Genomic DNA, 18411 nt, shown 5'->3' with positions numbered 1-18411 from the left:
TGTTTGTTTTTTTTTTTTTTTTTTTTTTTTGTGGTTGGACTCGATGATCTCTGAGGTCCCTTCCAACCACTACGATTCTGTGATTCTGCGATGATTGTTGGATTCCTTTTACAACTTGTTCCTGAGTAGCAGGCTAAAACAATACTGTGATCACCTGCTAAATAAATACAATTTTGTTCTGTGGCAGGCGTTCAAGAAGCAGAGAAAGGGAACGGAGCCGGGAGAGAAGAAGATCCCGGAGCCGAGAGAGGAGGCGCTCCAGAAGCAGAAGTCGGGGCAGACGGTCTCGATCCTCCAGCCCGAGCAAGAACAGGAAAACAGAAAACAGGTATTTGTGTTCTCTAATTACAATCAATGGCATAGTGACAAACTACTGCAAAACTATCATCAGCATCAAGGGAATCATTAGGTAGAGCTTTGGTTTGTAGAACAAGGAGGATATTCTATGATCTTTTCCCATTGCTTAATGTGTCTGTACAGGTGTTGATAGTTCTAGTTCTATCCAGCACTTGTTTATCCTCCCCTGAGAAAAGCTATAATGTTCTAAGAAATCTTTGATCTTACCTTCCAGGTCAAGATCTAAAGAAAAGACAGAAGGCGTGGAAGTTTCCAAAGAAAAGAAAAAAGACAAAGATGACAAAGAAGAGGAGAAGGATAAAGATGCTACCACAAATACTGTAGCCACTGAGGTAGAAACTTTTAACACTTATAGATTTAAAAGATAGAATTTAAGTTAGCCATAGATTACTGCATTAACAAAAGAAAACCTGTCCTTAGAGCAGGGAAAAAATCTCCACTGAATGAGAGCGTGTTCTCTTTGGTAGCACAGAGTCCTGTCAGGGGATGTGCTCCCAGTTCTTGGCATAAGAAACCTTCTTCTCAGGTCAAGATTACGAACTGCTTAGGCCACAAACCACAGACAAGCGTGAGGGATCTCTCATTTTTCACATATCAGGTGTCAGTCAAGGAGCTGAAGTTGGTTTTTTTTTTGGCCTCTGGACTCAGGCAGGAATCAAAAGAACAAAGGGAGAGGGAAAATCACTTTGCCTTGTTCTGAGATTTGAAAAGATGTGTCTAGAGGGAGAATTCCCAAACTAGCAGTTTGAGTGAACTTGTCTAAACCAGCACGTTGTTACTGACCCCCAGTTGTTACAACAGCTGTTAGAGTTGATGTTAGTATTTTTCATTTACTTCTAAGTTTGTGGATGTCCAGTCTTTTACGGTGTGCTCACACGACAGTTATATTTTTTGGCCTCTGGACTCAGGCAGGAATCAAAAGAACAAAGGGAGAGGGAAAATCACTTTGCCTTGTTCTGAGATTTGAAAAGATGTGTCTAGAGGGAGAATTCCCAAACTAGCAGTTTGAGTGAACTTGTCTAAACCAGCACGTTGTTACTGACCCCCAGTTGTTACAACAGCTGTTAGAGTTGATGTTAGTATTTTTCATTTACTTCTAAGTTTGTGGATGTCCAGTCTTTTACAGTGTGCTCACACGACAGTTTGAAGAAGGATAGACTAAAGCCAATGGCCATTAATTTTCCCTATTTGGTTGGTTTTTGTCATAGAATTTTGATCAGAACAAACTAGAAGAAGAAATGAGAAAACGAAAAGAAAGAGTGGAGAAATGGAGGGAAGAACAACGCAAGAAGGCCATGGAAAACATTGGAGAACTGAAAAAAGAGATTGAAGAGATGAAACAGGGGAAAAAATGGAGTTTAGAAGATGATGATGGTATTTAACTTCTTATATATAACAGTTAAAATACTTCTCTTCCTAACAATATTTTTATTACATTATCTTTAAAGCATTTGATTACTATTCAGGATGTGAACTATAGAATAACAAAGCTTTAAATCTGGTCATGGCTTCAAATGAGGTACAATTGAAGTTAATAAACTGGAGAGATTTGTAGAAGGAAAAATGATACAGTAGTAAAATCAGACTGTAATTATTTGGGTAGGCTAATAATTCAACACACATGAGGACTTTTCTCTTTTCCTGTCTGTTTCATTCCCATCTTTCTTGCTTGATTTAGATGATGAAGAGGAAACTGCAGAAGGAGAAAAAGAAGGCAATGAGGTTGAAGATGAAGAGTTAGATCCTTTGGATGCTTATATGGAAGAAGTAAAAGAAGAGGTCAAGAAATTCAATATGAGAAGCGTGAAAGGTGGAGGTGGGAGTGAAAAGGTAAAATCACTTACTAAGATTTATTATCTTTGTCTTTAAATATAGCTTTGGATTTTAATATCAAAATGGCTTTGAAAAAAAAGGAGGGAAAGTGCAAAAAAGCAAGAAGTAAGTTGGATGCACTGAATGTCTATTTGCCTTAACTTTTATTTCCTGGTGGTTTTGTCCAGCTGTTTTTTTGAGCATTATTCTGATACAATTTCACTGAAGAAAGTGGGGAAAAAAGCCCAGCATAATGCATTCAGAAGTACAAATATTCTTGTATGTATGTATGTATATTTGATACAACATGTTTTGTGTTTTATATGATAGCAGAATAATTCTTCCTCATTGTTCTTGTAGAAATCTGGACCAACTGTAACCAAAGTAGTAACCGTGGTGACAACCAAAAAGGCAGCTGCAGAGTCAGAGAAGAAGAAAGGGGAGCTCATGGAGAATGACCAAGATGCGATGGAGGTAATGGAAGTGGCTTGTATTTCTACTGTGAAGAGGTAGAAATTCATAGGAGAATGAGGATAGTCCTGGCATTTTTCCATCTCCGAAGAGATAAACATTTAGTTGTTTAATTTGCAGAAGCATGGTCACGAGATTTTTTGATCTTACAAAGTTTTTTTTTACTTCTATTTAGTTGTTTAATTTGCAGAAGCATGGTCTTTTTGATCTTTTTTTGATCTTACAGTTTTTTGTTACTTCTACAGTTTGAATGCACCAGGATGTCTGGCACAGTTGTGTGGAGTTTTTTTTTTTTTTGGAAATTGCTTTTGCAGCTTTATTGTTGAATGAATGCACCAGGATGTCTGTGTTTGTCGTTGTGATGAATGTGACTGTGCTGGTGTGTGTCACGTGTAGTGTGTGTTCTGTTCACTGTACTGAAATCAGGCCAGTCCTGGTGACACCCTGTGTGAGTGACCCACAAGCTAGTATGGAGAGTTTATGTGTGCAGGTTGCTCAGTCTGCATGTTCAGTTCCCTGTATTTAATCTAAAAACATGGAGTCTGTGTGTTCCATTTCTGCTGAATGCCTTTGTAAGTATAAATATATTAATTTCCAAAACACCTGTAAGTTAGGTATCTCAAAACACTTCATAAATCATAATGAGACATCTCTTCTAGCACAAATGAGAGGTAGATGTTCTCATTTTACAGTTTAGGAAATAGTAGAAAGGAAATTGATTCTGCCTATGGCTGCTAAGTGCTGTGGCAGGTCATGATTGCAGTAGGCAGCACCCTAAAACTGTAAATAACAAATGTGTTTTATTAGGAAGAGGTGGTACAAGCAGATAACTGTGACTGCAGTGGGATGCAGAGCAGTGGGATGCTGTCAGTAAAATGTACTGGGTGGTTTTTCTTAGCATTTTCCTCTTGCTATTTCAGTTGTATGGCAGTGATTATTTCTGAATGCTGGCAAGGCTGGTCTAGTTAAATCATAAAGTCAGGAAGGTGATATAGAGCATGGTGAAAATTAAGGGAGAAACGTGAATGAAATAGATCAAAGAATAATTGGGACTCTTAAACTGAGAGCATGTTTTCAGTATCTGGTCTGAAAGGGTAAGGAGTGAGTAACTTCTGAGTAAAATTCTGCTATAAATGAAAAACCAGAGCCTCTCAGAATACTGGTCACACTAATTTACACACAAATTATAATCTCTACAGTATTCCTCAGAAGAGGAGGAGGTTGATCTCCAGACTGCCCTGACTGGCTATCAGACCAAGCAGAGAAAGCTGCTGGAACCAGTGGATCATGGAAAGATAGAATATGAACCTTTCAGGAAAAACTTCTATGTTGAAGTACCAGAATTAGCTAAAATGACTCAAGAAGGTAAGAACAGAACAAACACAACCGGAAAACCTGGGGTATTGTTAAAGAGTGATGGATTTTGATGTGCAAAGAAACAGCAAATTCTTTTGGAATATAAAGAGCATTTGGAGCAATTTGGCATAGAAAAACACTTAATCAGTTAGATCACTATTATTGATAACTTCATATAATTATATAGGAGGCTTTGATTGAAAAATTTACCTGGGTCCTTTCTATCTACCTCTTGTATTTATGTGTAACAAGCTAAAAGCTGTTTTTCTAGTGGTGATAAAATTAGTATCTCTTATTTGGGGACAAACCAAGAATATTTTTATCAAGGTAGAAGAGAAATGTTAAGTTTGACTCTGTTGTAATGCAAACTCTGTTTCAGAGGTGAATGTGTACAGGCTGGAGTTGGAGGGAATTACAGTCAAGGGAAAAGGCTGCCCCAAACCAATAAAAACCTGGGTACAGTGTGGTATTTCCATGAAGATTCTCACTGCCCTCAAAAAGTAAGCAAGAACTTGATGAACTCTTTCAGGCTTGATTTTTTTTCCACTGTGTTCTGTCATATGTTTATGAGAAAAACCTTATTCTTTGTTGCATAATGCAATGTGCCCATGTTTGTAGGTGTCACACACAAAGTAATCACAGTGTTTATCACTTGGTATTGAAATATAGTTATGAACTATTCCTTCTGCCATCTGTATCATGGTTTTGCTGCTCATTTTTATGCTGTAGTTTTTGAATGGCACTGATATGTAAATATGAATATGCAAATTTTTGTACTGGATCTATCAAGTCCTATTTTGTTCTTGAAATCTCTTTTTTTTCCCCTCTCTTTAAGACATGGCTATGAAAAGCCCACTCCCATTCAGACCCAGGCCATCCCAGCGATTATGAATGGCCGTGACTTGATCGGCATCGCTAAAACAGGAAGTGGAAAAACTATTGCATTTCTGTTGCCCATGTTCAGACACATCATGGATCAGAGAGCCTTAGAAGAAGGAGAAGGTCCCATAGGTACAAAGCTTTTGTTTGCAAAATCACTATTTAAATAAATAAAACCTCAAGCATCTGCTTTACAAGGGGCTTTAGTTCTTCTCTTAGTTAATACGTTTAAGTAAATGCTGTAAACATTACAAATGTTTGCTGTAAATCATTACAAAATTCTTATATTATTGTATAAATAACAAGATCTCTTCTATTACAATGTGTGATGCAAATGCTTTGCTTTTCAGCTGTCATTATGACCCCTACCCGCGAGTTGGCTTTGCAGATTACTAAGGAGTGTAAGAAATTCTCAAAGACACTTGGGCTTCGAGTTGTCTGTGTCTATGGAGGAACAGGCATCAGTGAACAGGTACTTACTTAGCAAATAACTCTTGAACTTTATTAGTTCATGGCACTTTGGCAGTGAATTCAGATCCTTTCTCTCTCCCATAAAGCCTTCATTATGGATTTTCTCTGTATGAATGGTAGTGATGCAAAAGCTTGTTTGCACATAATTTAGCCTTAAACACACTGATCTTCTTGAAAATTCTCAAGTCTGGCCCTTAAAAGTTTCAGACTGTTTCTTTTTATGTATGTATGTACAGAGCATGGCAGAAATTAAACTATTAGCGGAATGTGATAGTTTGATAGTTACTATAAGCTCAGTAACTGAGATCCCCTCAAGATAACAAAACTCAGAAGATGTTAACTTTAGTTTATTGCATTATCACATATTGCATGTTAAGAGTCATTGAGAGATTAATTTAAAGTCTGCCCTCTCCAGTCCCCTGGTGTGCAGAAACAACAGAGCTTTGAATTTCTGTGATTATCTGTGATGGAGCATGGTTTATTTAGTATCAATTGTTCCTTATACAACATGTGATATTTCTTATAGGACCTTAACTGTAAAGAAGTCACATCCCCATTATAACTGCTTCAAGTGGTAGTAACTTTGTCAGAAGTTACCCTTTTGGAAAGCAAATAAAATCTTTCTTTTCTTAAAGAAATTGCTAAGTAAAATCTTTACATAAACAATTCACGGTAGTAGAACAGCTGTATTACACTGTATCTTGTTTTCTTTTTTGCAAGGTGATACATGTTGGTCTGTTTCTTTTAAAAAAACAACACACAAACCATAAAGCAAAAATAAAAAAGACAAACATTCTAATTGTTTGTTTGCTATTTTTAAAAATCAGATAGCTGAACTCAAAAGAGGTGCTGAAATTATTGTTTGCACACCTGGGCGTATGATTGACATGTTAGCAGCTAACAATGGTGAGTAGAAAACCTTTTCTTATGGAGATTTTTTTATATTTGTTGTGTAATTCTAACAAATTCAAAAGATCATGTATTTTGATAAATGGTCTTATGGAATTTTCTTATATCTCTTCAGGCTGCACTATCTCGCTATTGAGAATATATAGCACTAATAATAGGTTTAATCACGTATTGGTTTGACTTTTTTCGGGGAGGACAGGAAATAATACATTCTTGAAGAGTTTTTGAGACTGTTTATCATTGTAAAATTTAAAATGTGCTGATCCAAATTATTTCATTTCAAGTCATTTAGATAAAGGTGATATAAAAGTTGCTTATTTTGTCTGCCCATTGATGGTTCCTTATTGTTAGTGTAGCTCAGCAGTTCCCCGCTGTTACTTAAGAGTGTCTGACTCTGCCTTTATCTGTTGGTTTTAAAAAACACAACAGACAAAGAAACCCTCCCTAAATAACTGTTCAAAAAGTAAAAGAACTGACCTTACATCAAATATTCAGCTTGATTAAACTGAGCCACTGCAGCTTTAAGAGGTTTTGTCCTAGTTGTAACCATTGCATGCTTATTAGATAAAGTTTTATTATTAAATTATTCCACATCAAAACCTCTACTAAACTGTTGACATTATTTAACTTCTGTGGAAAAAGTACCTTCAAGACATATAGAACTGGGCTTCCAAGACTTAAATCGTCAAAGGTAGGTACATTAATGCTGTTCCCAAGTAATTTTACAAAGTTATTATTTGGGGATGAAAGTGTTAAGATGTTAAATAGATACGTAGGTTTTAAGAACTATTTATTTTGTTCCTTAAGTATGAATTCTGTATTGTAAAAAAAATGCAGCGCTAAATCTCTAAAAATTTGAGGATTCAGCTCCAATTTGCTGAAGCTGAAAGGACCGAATTCTACTGTAGTTTGATGGGCCCGAGTTTGAGTGATAGTTGTAGAAAATGAGAAAAATCTGTTCCATTCTGAGAGCACTTGACAGTGTCGCAACACAGTTGTTTGGAACTGAACGTGTTCACGTGTTTATATCATTTGAGAATATGATTCTTAAATCCTTGAGTTAACTCCGTCTCCTGAAAGGGAATCTCTTAGCTATTTGTTTGGGAAGGGTGCTAACTATCCCATCCATCGTAATTTCAAAATGTTCACAGATATACAACGTGCTTATTTTGTTTCCAGCTGTCCCAGAGTTTGGGGTGGTTCTTAATTTTAAATTTAGTCGTGTTACTGGGTAGGTTTTCATCTTTATGTATTCCCTTGAAAAGACCTTACTCTGTTTATGCGTATTATTAACAGTTAACTAGAATTAGTATAATTGTCCTCAAATAGTTATTTCTAACTCCAAGGAAGCAGATTATATGTGTAAAAGGAATTTTTCTGAGGCTGCAACAGTTAGCACTGGACTTTGCCTTCCACACATGCGCTGTAATCTCTAATATGTTTTTTTCTAGGTGGCGCTGTCAGATAATGGCTGATGTGGCTCCTTGCTTCATCTCAGTCTTAGTTTTATGATGTGTTTTGGCGAGGGCAGTTTTCTGAATTTTACAGGTTCTTCTGGCCCTATGATGGTATGCAAGAGAAGAGTTTGACAAAATAAAGGGCCTTGTGTATACTTACACCTTTCCCAGAATGTATACGTGATTAAAATGAGAACGTTAAAATTCACGTTTAGTGAATTTTTTAAAAAAAATTAATTAATGTCTTTGTTAGAAGATAGCGAGACTATATAACATTTTTTAAAAATTTATTCCTGAGGGAAAACCAGATTTCCATTTGATTTTGTTTCCCATGTGTTTTTTTTCCTCTCCTTTCCCAGGCCGGGTGACAAATCTGCGCAGAGTCACGTACGTTGTCCTGGACGAAGCAGACAGGATGTTCGACATGGGCTTTGAGCCTCAGGTAATGAGGGACACGAGTCAAATTCCCTTCCACTTTCCACTTAAAGGATTTTGCAGTGCTACCATGTCATTACACTGCCCACGAGTGTTCAGAAAGACATGCTGTGTATGGACAACAGTCTAAACTGACTCTTGAATTTTTCTATTATCCTCACAGGCCTTGTTTTCAAGAAACTTTTATATAGCTCAGATTTTATAAATATAATGTTATCTAATATACTATATTGAGACCCCACCTGGAGTACTGTGTCCAGCTTTGGAGTCCTCAACACAGGAAGAGGAAATGGACTTGTTGGAACAGGTCCAGAGGAGGGCCACGAAAATGATCAGAGGGCTGGAGCCCCTCTGCTGTGAGGACAGGCTGAGAGAGCTGGGGGCGTTCAGCCTGGAGAAGAGAAGACTCCAGGGAGACCTTATAACAGCCTTCCAGTGCCTGAAGGGGCTACAGGAGAGATGGGGAGGGACTCTTTGTCAGGGAGTGTAGTGATAGGATGAGGGGGAATGGTTTTAAATTGAAAGAGGGGAGATTTAGATGAGAGATTAGGAAGAACTTGTTTGGTGTGAGGGTGGTGAGAGCCTGGCCCAGGTTGCCCAGAGAAGCTGTGGCTGCCCCATCCCTGGAGGGGTTCAAGGGCAGGTTGGAGGGGGCTTGGAGCAACCTGGTCTGGTGGGAGGTGTCCCTGCCCAGGGCAGGGGGTTGGAACTGGATGGGCTTTGAGGTCCCTGCCAACTCTCACCACTCTATGATTCTATGATTTTCTTTTTACACACCTGTTTTGGATACCTGTGGCCATGTTATAACCCTGTATAGTCCCTTGATGCAGGTGTCATATTACTAATTGTATATTGATGTCTTTGATGTCTCTTGGCAACGTCGTGCAGGAGACAAGAATAAAATGTTGGAAATGTTGGTGACTAATTTCTGGTAGGTTTGGACATCCACGTGGCTTTTCCAGGTGTCATCAGGTTATATTGTCCTCCAAAACGAGGGAAATTCCTTTATTTTCTCTATTGAGCTGTAGGATTTGCATGTCGTGACTAATTTCTGGTAGGTTTGGACATCCATGTGACTCTTCAGGTGTCATCAGGCTATATTATCCTCCAAAACTAAGGAAATTCCTTTATTTTCTCTGTTGAGCTGTAGGATTTGTGCTGCGTGTCTTTTAAGATTTCTGCTGTCGGGTTGGTTATTGCCACTGGGCTTCTGTTTGAATCCAGTGAGTTTTGCCTGTCATCAAGTGCCAGCACCTTAAAGACAACAGCTCTGTATGTGTGTGAAGTTCAATTCAAGCACTTGGGTATTAACGGGGAATGTTCTCTTAAACCAGGTTATGCGCATTGTAGACAACGTCAGGCCTGATCGTCAGACTGTCATGTTCTCTGCTACTTTCCCCAGAGCTATGGAGGCACTAGCTCGGAGAATCCTCAGTAAACCTATAGAGGTGCAGGTGGGAGGCAGAAGCGTTGTCTGTTCCGATGTGGAGCAACACGTTGTGAGTATCGCACGGCATCGCACACCTCGCTTATCTCCTCCTTTGCTGGCAAAAGATTCTTCCCTAATTTTTATTTTTATGCACCCTGAATGTGTTTAATGACTTCAGATAAAATTCATCCTCTTTTCTACTTTACTTTTTTATCTCTTCTTCCAGATTGTCATAGAAGAGGAGAACAAGTTTTTGAAGTTACTGGAGCTACTGGGACACTATCAGGAGAAGGGATCAGTTATCATATTTGTAGATAAACAAGAACACGCTGATGGGTTGTTGAAAGATTTAATGAGAGCCTCTTACCCTTGCTTGTCTCTTCATGGAGGTAATCTGCAATCTTAAGGATTTATGTTAACAACTCCAGACTAGGATATTGGTGTTTAGCAGTTCTAAAGGGAAGTTACTTAGCTCCTGTGTAGTACCAGTTCTTATTTCTTCCTAAGCAAGTTTTGCTTTGTAATTGGGAAAGATATTTGCCTCTTAATTTGAACTAGACATGATACTTTCCCATAATTACTCTTTATTATTCCCTGTGAGATGTCATCAGATGCCAGATCTTGTCTCTGTGCAACAAGATTGTGAGGGAGAGTTACCACCTCTCGGGGAGTATTGCTCACTGCTTGCTGCTGTAGTGAATGCCATTGGGGGAGTATTAGATGATATTTTTATTTGAGATCCCACAATAACAGCAGCTGTTGCTTCACTTTTCTGCCATCAAGTAGTAATATAATGGAAATAGTTTAGTAGCAAGAAGAGGAAATCTCTTCAGATCATTGTCCATCTCGGAGTATTTTAAGACTTTCTGTATATAATACTCTTAAATTAGAGTAACCAATAAGTAAAAAACCACCGTTCATTTGGTGCAGCTATGGAATAGGGAAAAATAGTCTCCTCCTTCTGAGGATTCTCTTGCCTTTACAGAACAGCCAAAGCCTCCAGATGAGGTCTCAGTTGAATATAAGAAGTCAAATAGAAAATCGAATTAGAGAAACTTTTGAGCATCTTGGTACAGGAAAACATCTTTTTGTAGTGGAAAAAAATGAAAAGTTTTGTTACTCTGGATAATAGACTACGAGATTTATTATTCTGGCTAATGTATTTTGCCTGTAAAAGTGTGAATGTATTGAAATTTTATTTGCTTAGGCCTTTGGTTTTTTGAAGTTGGAGGATGTTTTGACCTCTGTACAAATTCTTTCGGCTCAAAGGAGAGCTTTATAACTAACTGTTTTGTTTGCTTTCTCGCAGGTATCGATCAGTACGACAGGGACAGCATAATTAATGATTTCAAGAATGGAATCTGCAAACTCCTGGTGGCCACATCTGTAGCAGCGAGGGGCTTGGATGTAAAACAGTTGATGCTGGTGGTCAATTACAGCTGCCCCAACCATTATGAAGATTACGTGCACCGAGCAGGACGAACTGGACGAGCTGGCAATAAAGTATGTATAATTAATTGCCTGTTTTGGTTATTACTGAACATTTTTCTTTATTTATTGCTTGATCAAGGTGTTCCCAAGGGATAGCTACGGAGGGAGTAGTTTGTTATTGGTGGGAAGAGGGTTTTCCTTTAAAGTGCATTTAAGGTTTTTGAGTGGTCATGCATAAAATATATTCTGAATTTTAGCACTGGGAAAGTTGGAACTTACATGTTCTTCTGATGTATGAATGTTCTTTTAAGTCCCATTTGTGGCTGAAAGTTTGGGGGGTTTTCACTGTTGGAAGTGTGTCCTACCAAATTTATAAGATTTTATTTTCCAAACTTTTAACCATGACAAGATTGAAAAGAAAAACTTCGGTTTCTACCATCTGTGGTTGATTACCTCTGTATCAGCTCCCGGGAAATCACATCTTTCATTCTACACTCCACTTTAAAAAGTTTATGCATTAATATCATGGTTATTCTTATTAATCAGAACAGCAGCATCTGCGCAAGGTTGCTTCAATAAATTTAGAGATAAAGTGCCTTTAGAGATCTTTCTTTATTATCTTTTAAATTCATTTTGATCAGGGGTATGCGTATACGTTCATTACTGAGGACCAGGCACGGTACGCTGGTGATATCATTAAGGCTTTGGAATTGTCTGGGAATCCAATTCCTCCTGATTTGGAGAAGCTCTGGGCTGACTTCAAAGACCAGCAGAAGGCAGTGAGTAATTCTTTCTTCTCTGGAGGGCTTTGGTCTGGGTTTTATGCGTGTGCACGGGGGTCCAGCTGCACAGTTTACATACGTGAGTCATCTCACCCACTCCCTAAAGAACACACGTGTGCTCAGGTATGTGTGTGAGTGTTTTCAAGGTTGGGATCTTAAATGTCATGTACAGGAATGTTCTTGAGAATTCAGATGTTGTCATCTGGTACGTGACAGAGAAATGCCTACTGGATATTGTTTCTATCTGCTGAATTAACGTAGCTTTTTTACTACATTTCAGTGTAAAATGCAGTTTTAAAATCTGAAGACCTTTCTAAATGTGCTAGGATTTGGGTTGTTTGGGTTTTTTTCAAATAAATAACTTCAAAATTATTTGTATAATTTTATAGTTATGACTATCCAAATTGGGGTTTTAAACTTCTATGTGTTTTGGGTTGGTTTTTTTTTCAGGAGGGAAAGCTGATTAAAAAAAGCAGTGGATTCTCTGGCAAAGGTTTTAAATTTGATGAAACAGAACAGGCTTTGGCTAATGAACGAAAGAAGCTACAAAAAGCAGCTCTTGGCTTGCAAGATTCAGATGACGAAGATACAGCTGTTGACGTAAGCACCTGAAAATAAGATTTAAGTTTCTTGAGGGTTTCCAGTGTATTTGGGTTTTCCCCAGTAGGTTACATACACGTTGCAGAACGCATGGATTTTTGTTAGTCCATGTCCTACACTACTGACTTAATTAGTTAAATTCCATGAGTATTCTATGATATAACAGATATAGAGCTACGAAGGTCAAGATCTATGAAGATCTTGAAAGTTTCATCCTCACTTACTGGTATTTTATACTTAATACATGTAGTTATGTAAATGTCAGAGAAATAGTTTTCTTTGTCATATTAATATTATGTAAATAGAACTATCACCCTCAATTACAAACATTTTTTTACTTGCAGTAATTTAAAGAAATTCATAGTTGCCCTTTCTATTTGTAAATTCTTACTGGATTCCTTTTTCACTGTTTGTTAGACTCCTTTTCGTGACCTTGAACATAAACACTATGTTCTGATTATTAGCTCATCTGTTCCTTTTCTGGAGTTGTAGTTCTGGGCAGGCCTCTGCCATCTACACAAGACTGATTGCTTTCAAAAGCGTGTCAACTAAAAGTGCACCTCAGTGTTTTCTTTCTTTAGGATGAAGAGATTATCTAATGGTAAATGCGGTGATCTAATAATTGTTATTTTCTTTAGATCGATGAACAAATTGAAAGCATGTTCAATTCAAAGAAGAGAGTAAAAGACATGGCAGCACCAGGAACATCAAACGCTCCGACGCCGTCAGCTGGGAACGCAGAAAAATTGGAAATTGCAAAAAGATTGGCTTTGAGAATCAATGCCCAGAAGAATCTTGGAGCAGAGGCACAAGTATTGGTCCCATTCCACTTTAAGGTCAGGCTCTTTATAGAGCGTTTTTTTTTCTTTTTTTTTAAAAAGGTTGTTCAATTCTTTGTTCTGTAGCTGCCATTTTATTTAATGTTTCTGCACACTAATAACATCACGCTGCATTATTTAGCTCATTTGGGCTGGGCTGACTTGGTTATAAGTTGTAGGATTTGTAATTGAGCTAATGTGATAATAAGATTTAATACAGGACTGGAAATGCTTTGTCTGCCCTGGCAAAGAGTTAATGAATTCTGGATAAAATTACACAATTAGGTTCTGTCAGCTTCAGCAGAGTTGCAGGACGTGTTTCTCTGCTGAAGCACGTGATACACAATCCATTTAGACTGAGGTTAATGTGGTCTGGAATGTCCAAAGGCTTTTTGAGCTGAATACAAAGGACCAGTAAGATCTTTTCTGTGCAGGTGTGAGGGGAGTTACTGAAGGAAAGAGGAGAAAGGGAAGTTTGGAGAATGTATTTGTTAAGTGGACAATTATATTACATAGAAAGCTTTAACAAAACCCTTGTTGGTCCTTTAGGTCTTCTTTTGGCTTCTTCTCAGCACAGCCCTTTTTTTTTATACAGGATGTGATGCAGCAGGCATATTACATAGAAAGCTTTAACAAAACCCTTGCTGGTCCTTTAGGTCTTCTTTTGGCTTGTTCTCAGCATGGCCCTTTTTTTTTTTTTACAGGATGTGATGCAGCAGGCGACAAATGCTATCCTGAGAGGAGGCACCATCCAAGCTCCTACTGTATCTGCCAAGACCATTGCAGAGCAACTGGCTGAAAAAATCAATGCTAAGCTCAATTATGTACCCATAGAGAAGCAGGAGGAAGAGAAACAGGATGGAGGACAAAATGAATCCTTTAAGAGATACGAAGAAGAATTGGAGATCAATGACTTCCCACAGGCAAGTCACCATTTTGCTATAATCCAGTGTAAATGGCCATTATTTAACAAAGGCTTCAATCTTCATAGCTTAGAGTACAATTATACCAATAAAATATTTTGTCTCTATTTCTTATCATACCTCATTGAAATTACTGCATTATCTGTCAATAGTACTGTGCATCCATTCTCTTTTCTCCTTTGTCCATAACTTTGTCTTGCTGACACAAGAGGAGAATTTTTAAATACACTTGCATAAAAATAGCTGGCTAAACTTTCAATCTGCGTTTTTAAAGCAGAATGCTGTGAGTGATTTTCATGGTGCAAAGTTTTTCTTGTTTGGCTAAAACATCAACTAACCTTTGGATTGCAGTTTTGTGTGATGCCTTTCTCCTCATTGATCCCCCCCATCCCTTCCCTTCCAGACTGCCAGGTGGAAAGTTACCTCCAAAGAAGCGCTGCAGAGAATCAGTGAATATTCTGAAGCTGCAATTACAATCAGAGGAACTTACTTCCCTCCAGGCAAAGAACCCAAGGAAGGAGAACGCAAGATTTATTTGGCTATAGAAAGTATGTATTCTTTTTATAAATGCTTTGAGGAAAGATACGACTCTGGTTTTCTAGTTAGTCATGGAATCTCTACAGTCATAGTGTCTGGATGCTCAGTTACAGACCCGCTGTAGTCACTGTGCAAATTAATATAATTACTAAAGAAATGGTTATTTACCTTAATATGCTTTGTCAAGTGATCTGTAGGAATCGGAGATGCTTCTCCTGCGAAGATTGACCTGCCACAAAACAACAACAAATGTGTATGGAATCAGTTTAGAGGAGGGGGAAAAAGGGAAAAGAAAAACAATTATCAGAATAAGCACAAAGATTTCTGTGCTAGTGTCAAATAAGGAAGAAAATGGAATTGTGTGGGTTTTAGCTATTGAAGGTATAAGAAATTACATGAACCACTACAACAAAAATTTGCAAATCTCATGATGGTTGAGTAGTTTTTTCTCAAAGAAACCTCTAATCTCAGGTATTTCTGAACGGTATAATTTATCACTGTCTAAGTATCTTCCTTAAAACTGAACACGGGCCCACTGTGGCAGTCTGTACAAAACCAGGTTTTTTCAGCAAATAGTAAGGCAACTCAGCAAGTCTTGCAGTGTTTCTGGAAATAGCTGTCAGGGTTTATCCTGTCAGCTTGACACACAGAACGCGTTGAAGATGGTAATGTTGGGTTTTTTTGTCTCCAGGTGCCAACGAGCTGGCTGTACAGAAAGCAAAGGCAGAAATCACACGACTTATAAAAGAGGAGCTCATCAGATTGGTGAGTGCAATGTGCAGAGGGAAAGTGCCTTCACTTACGCTTTATGAGACTGATTTCTACAGATGTTGACACCACCATACATTTTTATTAATATTAGGGACTGGAGCCTATGTATAGATCTCTGTTTTGAACAGGCTGAAACATCTACCACTGCTCAGTCAGGCAGACCCGCGGCTGTTGTCCAGCCAGCAGATGGAGATAACACCCTAACAGAGCTTTTTGACTGGAGACCCCTTGAAAGAGTTAGGCCCAACTAAATTTCCTAATTTCAGCACCATCAGGCAGGGCGGAGGAGAATTATTCCTCTCACTTTAATATTTTATATATGTGTTGAGAGATTTGTTTTGCCACAGACTTACAGCACACCCAGCTGTGTTCAACACGCTCTCTTCTCAAATATGATACTAACTTGAGAAATCCTCTTTTGAGTTCTTGGGTTGAAGAAACCTCGCTTTTCTCTAGAATAACTTTCAGTGATGCTCCATTAGACTTGGCAGTGTCTTCATTTGGCTTGTTCTCTTAAGTAGCCTTTCAAATCAGCAGTTGGTTCCAGTGGTCCTGCTCTGCTGAACCGTTACTGAGAGTTACCTTTCTTTTTCAAACTTGTTGACCTCCCCATAAAAACATTTTCCAGAGGAAGGAGATGGCTAAGAAACTGCTTATTCACATGTAACGTGGATTTATTATCAGTGGGGGTTTATTGCAATTCATTTACCATTTTCGCTTTTTAACTGTGATTATTCTTTCCTTTTATTTGCAGCAAAATTCATACCAACCAACCAACAAAGGAAGATACAAAGTTCTATGAGTATTTGGAGTTATCTGTCTGCCAGTGGCTGGTGCGTGAAACTTTGTGGCTTCTGTTGTTTTTGCTGTTTACACTGCTTATTGTAAATTAAGAATTTTTTTATTTTGTCTTGCGGACATTTTTTAACAGACAATTGATACTTGCTGAAACATCTTATTTCTCTCCACTACAGTTATCAGTCTTAAAGCAGACCAGTTTTGGCAGAGCATGATTTAATTTAAAAGTGCAGTTTATATACTTTTCATCATAAAAAATATAAAATAAAACAGATTTTAATTTTCCTGACAGACTATACTGTTAAGTAAATTGAACAACGTTGGGATTTGTGTTGGGAATGGTTAGAATGTACCTGCTTTCATATTGTGGGGATGGTTCATGCCATATCAGTTTATATTGGAGAAATGATAAAACACCCAAATAAAGGCAGGATTTTCTGCTGATCCTTAGCATCTCTCTGGCTGGTTCCACACACCTTCCTTCCCTGTACCGATGTCCCTCTATGGTCAGAGAGTCTTGCAATGATCAGAGTAGAGAATTTCATCCAGAAATACTTCAGGTCTGGTTTTAAGATCTTCTTATCTTTTCCATGTCCCGTTTTATCTTTATCATCCAGGTAATAGAATAACTCTTTGGGGTTTTTGTAAAGTGAAATGTTTTGTAGAATGAAAATAGTTTTCCTGTTTTTTTTTCTAAGCATCAGAATTTTAGGATTTGATTTATTTTTTTTCCTCATTCTCTGACATAAGAATGAAAGCCTGTTCAGTTTAAGAAGAAACTCAGAAAAAAGAAAAGAGAAAACCTCTTTTGTAATAAAATACGACTGTCACTTTTTTATCATGTTGTTATATATACATTTAACGTGACTTTTTCCCCCAGGGTTGTCATATTTGTTACTGTTAGGACGTGGCTTTAAGTAAAAATCAATATTTATGAGTGCATCCCACAAATATTGACTATCACTGCAGTCAATAAGCTACTGGGACAGGCAAGACCTTTTCTTTTTGAGGTCTCATCCCCATAACCATTAGTATTCAGGATGGACACTTACTACTCTTAAGCATTTAACTTTGCTGTCTGCTTATCCAGAGCCTGAGCGGTAGCAATTTGAATCGTCTCGTTCTAGCAGCTGCAAGATGTTTGAGATGCTGACTTTGAAAAGGACTTTTGTAGAAAAGCTTTTCTTACCCGACACCTTGAGAAGAACTGTGTCGTTTTAAAACAGCTGTGTATATACTGCTCTAACCCCGGGGAAGACAAATCATACAACCTGTATCATGGCTGTAAAAATTCCCAGCTTCTCTTTCTCAGGCTTCAGGTAATTTAAATGACTATTTCTGTTTGCCTACAACTGTCTGTTACTCTAATGTCAGCAAACCTTATTTGGAATACAGGAAAGGACAGTAACAATTATACCAACTTAACAGGATATATTTAAGATAAGGCCACCCAATACTTGCCATTATTAATACATTGAGGAGAACAAAGAGAAGCAGCACGCGCGATAACACCTCTCAAAATTTAAAAGAGAAATCTCAAACTGAAGCTCTGTGGTTCCCTTGAAATAATTCAGGTTTCCTTCTGTTAAGAACTGGGTTGTAATGTGTTTCATCCAACTTGTTTGTTGAATTGTCAAACTCGGAAGAGTGACAGATTTTGGTGTATTTAATGAAGAGCACTTTCAAGTTTGGACAGTCCGACACTTCTTTAAAAGTCTGGTTTCAAAATGTTCATATATATATATTGGTATCTCCTAAAAAAGGCATGATGGAGACATTTTTGTGATTCCCAGCTTTGCACTGTTGGATTTCAGAGATGCAACAATGTATAATCTCTAACTTCCTGGGGTTTTTAAATGCAATGTCAATATTCCTATGTTTTTTAAATTCCAGCGAAAATAAAAATAATTTCAATGTATATTTTTCAGAAACTGTCTTTCTGAATAGCTCATCTGTTTTCTGCATTTCTCTTGCTCCTGCATTTTTTTCCTGTGACAGTTAACCTTGTAGGGGGTAGGGTGATGTGCACAGTAACGAGCGCTTGTGTTTTTCTGCTGGAAACGCAGTGAGATGAGCTCAGACATAAGAAAGTTGCAGGGAAAGTGTTTGGATACATGAAAACAGGAGAAGAAGCTCTCAAATTAACAAATACCCAAGGAAAAAAAAAAAAAAAAA

The 18411-nt window shown here is 37.8% G+C and overlaps 1 protein-coding gene across 2 annotated transcripts in view; it reads left to right on the top strand.

The window, feature by feature from the left end:
- Positions 1-18411, top strand: part of DDX46 (DEAD (Asp-Glu-Ala-Asp) box polypeptide 46) — a 39287-nt gene that overhangs the window by 3453 nt on the left and 17423 nt on the right. The window contains exons 3-23 of one of the 2 annotated variants that reach the window (XM_014948026.1): positions 188-328; positions 572-689; positions 1566-1731; positions 2036-2187; positions 2530-2643; positions 3840-4005; positions 4376-4496; positions 4832-5007; positions 5226-5347; positions 6174-6252; positions 8072-8154; positions 9482-9646; positions 9803-9965; positions 10886-11079; positions 11649-11786; positions 12240-12389; positions 13028-13225; positions 13912-14130; positions 14534-14678; positions 15359-15432; positions 16193-17072. In XM_014948026.1, the coding sequence (XP_014803512.1) occupies positions 188-328; positions 572-689; positions 1566-1731; positions 2036-2187; positions 2530-2643; positions 3840-4005; positions 4376-4496; positions 4832-5007; positions 5226-5347; positions 6174-6252; positions 8072-8154; positions 9482-9646; positions 9803-9965; positions 10886-11079; positions 11649-11786; positions 12240-12389; positions 13028-13225; positions 13912-14130; positions 14534-14678; positions 15359-15432; positions 16193-16240 (2932 nt within the window). In that variant the 3' untranslated portion in view covers positions 16241-17072. Of the gene's footprint in view, positions 1-187; positions 329-571; positions 690-1565; positions 1732-2035; positions 2188-2529; positions 2644-3839; positions 4006-4375; positions 4497-4831; positions 5008-5225; positions 5348-6173; positions 6253-8071; positions 8155-9481; positions 9647-9802; positions 9966-10885; positions 11080-11648; positions 11787-12239; positions 12390-13027; positions 13226-13911; positions 14131-14533; positions 14679-15358; positions 15433-16192; positions 17073-18411 lie in introns of those variants that run through there. The other variant, XM_014948028.1, reaches the window with a different exon arrangement.

This window comes from Calidris pugnax, unplaced genomic scaffold, assembly GCF_001431845.1.
Source record: "Calidris pugnax isolate Ruff unplaced genomic scaffold, ASM143184v1 scaffold27, whole genome shotgun sequence".
NCBI classification, from domain to species: domain Eukaryota; kingdom Metazoa; phylum Chordata; class Aves; order Charadriiformes; family Scolopacidae; genus Calidris; species Calidris pugnax.
This window is presented reverse-complemented; position numbering and strand designations above follow the sequence as displayed.